The sequence below is a fragment of the Seriola lalandi genome, unplaced genomic scaffold (genome assembly GCF_002814215.2).
Source record: "Seriola lalandi dorsalis isolate HSWRI2012SDOR001 ecotype SW California unplaced genomic scaffold, Sedor1 jcf7180002054963, whole genome shotgun sequence".
Lineage (NCBI taxonomy): Eukaryota > Metazoa > Chordata > Actinopteri > Carangiformes > Carangidae > Seriola > Seriola lalandi.
In genome coordinates this window covers 83,217-85,797 of record NW_019525514.1, presented here as the reverse complement: position 1 = coordinate 85,797, position 2,581 = coordinate 83,217, and the positions used below count along the sequence as shown (strand labels likewise).

Sequence of the window (2,581 nt, the reverse complement as noted above, 5' to 3'; positions counted from 1 at the left end):
TGTTGAACATGCGTTTTCACAGGCACAGACTGATCTTTCATCAACCAATCGCTGTGGTTCCTGCAAGGGAGCTTGTCCATGGAAATTTACGTCAGCCATAGCAACGGAGTTTCACTTAGGATAAGAGTTTTATCTTCTCTTTACTAAAAGTTGGTCTCAGCAGCTTTGTGAACAGGTCTTAGGAGAAAACTTTTACTTAAAAACTTTGAGCAGGACTTTGGAGAACTCTTAGTGGGAAGATAAAATGCTTTGTGAATATGGGACGTAGTGGTAGGACGAACCCCAGTGTAGTGCTGAACGATAAATTATATTTTCATCCTCATGGTTTCACCCCCCCCCCTTTCAGTAAAAAACTTTCAGTGATTTTCTTCTTCTTCAGCTTCATATAAAACGTACAGATATAAACTCTCCAGCTTGTTTAGAATAGAGCATCAAATACTTCAGATATGAAAAGAGATTACACATCACCAAAAACATAAAGTGTGATTTTATTTGAATACTAATGTTATTTCTGTTCTTGTTCATATCATCTCTTCAGACTGAGTGACTGTAACCTCTCAGAGAGAAGCTGTGAAGCTCTGTCCTCAGTCCTCAGCTCCCAGTCCTCCAGTCTGAGACACCTGGACCTGAGTAACAACAACCTGCAGGATTCAGGAGTGAAGCTGATCTCTGCTGGACTGGAGAGTCCACACTGTGCACTGGAGACTCTCAGGTCAGGTCAACCTGTTCAAATATGATCAATGTTCTAATCCTGAACAATAATTGATAAACCTGTGCATGCTCCTTCTGTTTATTATTATAGAACCAGTTATAGTCGTTTATTCACTGATCAGTTGATGATCAATTATTTTTACACCTCCGTGCTGACGACAGTCTTTCCAGGTGATCTCTGTAACGCCTTGAGGGAACTTCTTCAAATTTGGACTCAAGGATGAACTGATTAGATTTTGGTGGTCAACGGTCACTGTGACTGCTCTCACAACACCTTTTAGACATTGCATTAATTGCTCAAATGCCACCAATCTGGTTTAGAACTACAGACTTTTTCACACCTTAGTGACAGGACGTATCCCAATATAGTGCTGCGATATGAACATGTGCAATAATCACATCGCAAAAGACTGAGAGAAACGATGAACTAGAAAAATAATTTTGTTTGCACACACCATTTATTCACACTGAGTTTTCAAGGCGTAGCTCCTGAGCTAAATGAACCAGAAAAAAACGACTGAATGTTCTCCACGTTCACACACACACACACACACACACACACACACACACACAGAGGAGATGACCTATAATGACCTTTGTCTGTGTTCTTCATTCAGCTTCACTGTGTTTTCATGTCAGGAATATTATTTAGTTTATAGATATTTTACATTAGTTTCCATAGAGATATTATTGAGTTCATATACAGTGACTCTGCTGCTGTGAACATTATTGTTGCTGCTCTAGAAACTAATTTTGTCTATTCTAATCCTGTTGTAAATATTATTGTTTTAAAAGTAATCATAAGAATCAATACAAGTATCAATAAAGAGCAGATAAGCTGTAATGTATTGATGAGATGAGGTAGATCTAACATTATACAGCTACACCTGATGTAGCTGTATACACCCTACACCCTGTCTCACTGCTGCAGCCTCAACATGAGCCTCCAGACACTTAGAGAAAACCTGTATTCACACTCAGTGAACATGTGACCTGTCAGATGAAGCCTGGACACAGGGGTCATGGTGTCAATCAGGTGAGGTCATTTAGCACCATGGTGGAGGAAAACATAGGAACTGTATATGTGCACTTCAATATTTGTTCATTTATCTCAAGTCACATCGTCATTGAAATATTGAACAGTCTTATTGCATAATTTCCTCATATCCTGCAGGACTAGCCCAGCGTCATTTACTGTCATTTACAGTCATTTACAGTCTTTCCTCTAAGCTCAACAACACTGGGTGATTAATGACATCTAGTGAAAGAGAGTGAACAAGTTTGATTTGTGGCTGAAATTCTCTCTTTGTGTATTTAAGTTTGTTTTAACCAACAACTGAAACTGAGTGGAGCTGATAAGGAAACATAGCGTGCTGCCAGTGATGTCTGATTGTTGGTTTATATTAGTGGTCACATGGATGAAATTCCAGTTTGATAGACTGGTGGTGATGGTAATGTACTGGATCCCAGTGATGCAGTAACTTGTCCAGTCCACCCTCAGATTGTGTAACGTGTGTTGTTTTGTGTGTCTTCAGTCTGTCGGGATGTCTGGTCACAGAGGAAGGCTGTGCTTCTCTGGCCTCAGCTCTGACATCCAACCCCTCCCATCTGAGAGAGCTGGATCTGAGCTACAATCATCCAGGAGACTCAGGAGTGAAGCTGCTGTCTGCTGGACTGGAGGATCCACACTGGAGACTGGAGACTCTCAGGTATGGAGAGGCCTGCAGCCACAGACACTGAGCCACATGCAGTAACTACTCATACCAGTGATTTATTTATTGTCTCTATGAAACATCATCATGTCACGTCATGTGACGAGGGGAGCTGTAATAAGCTGCAGCTTTTCAGCCAGTATTGTTCTACTTTATTT

General features: G+C 40.7%; 1 protein-coding gene across 1 annotated transcript in view; it reads left to right on the top strand.

Annotated features, from left to right (window-relative positions):
- LOC147817407 (uncharacterized) overlaps nucleotides 1-2,581 on the top strand; it is a gene marked incomplete at its 5' end in the record, with an annotated part of 28,617 nt that overhangs the window by 13,611 nt on the left and 12,425 nt on the right. Inside the window, 2 exons of the mRNA XM_087170840.1 lie at nucleotides 539-712; nucleotides 2,247-2,420. Coding sequence (XP_087026966.1) covers nucleotides 539-712; nucleotides 2,247-2,420 — 348 coding nt within the window. The remainder of the gene's footprint in view (nucleotides 1-538; nucleotides 713-2,246; nucleotides 2,421-2,581) is intronic.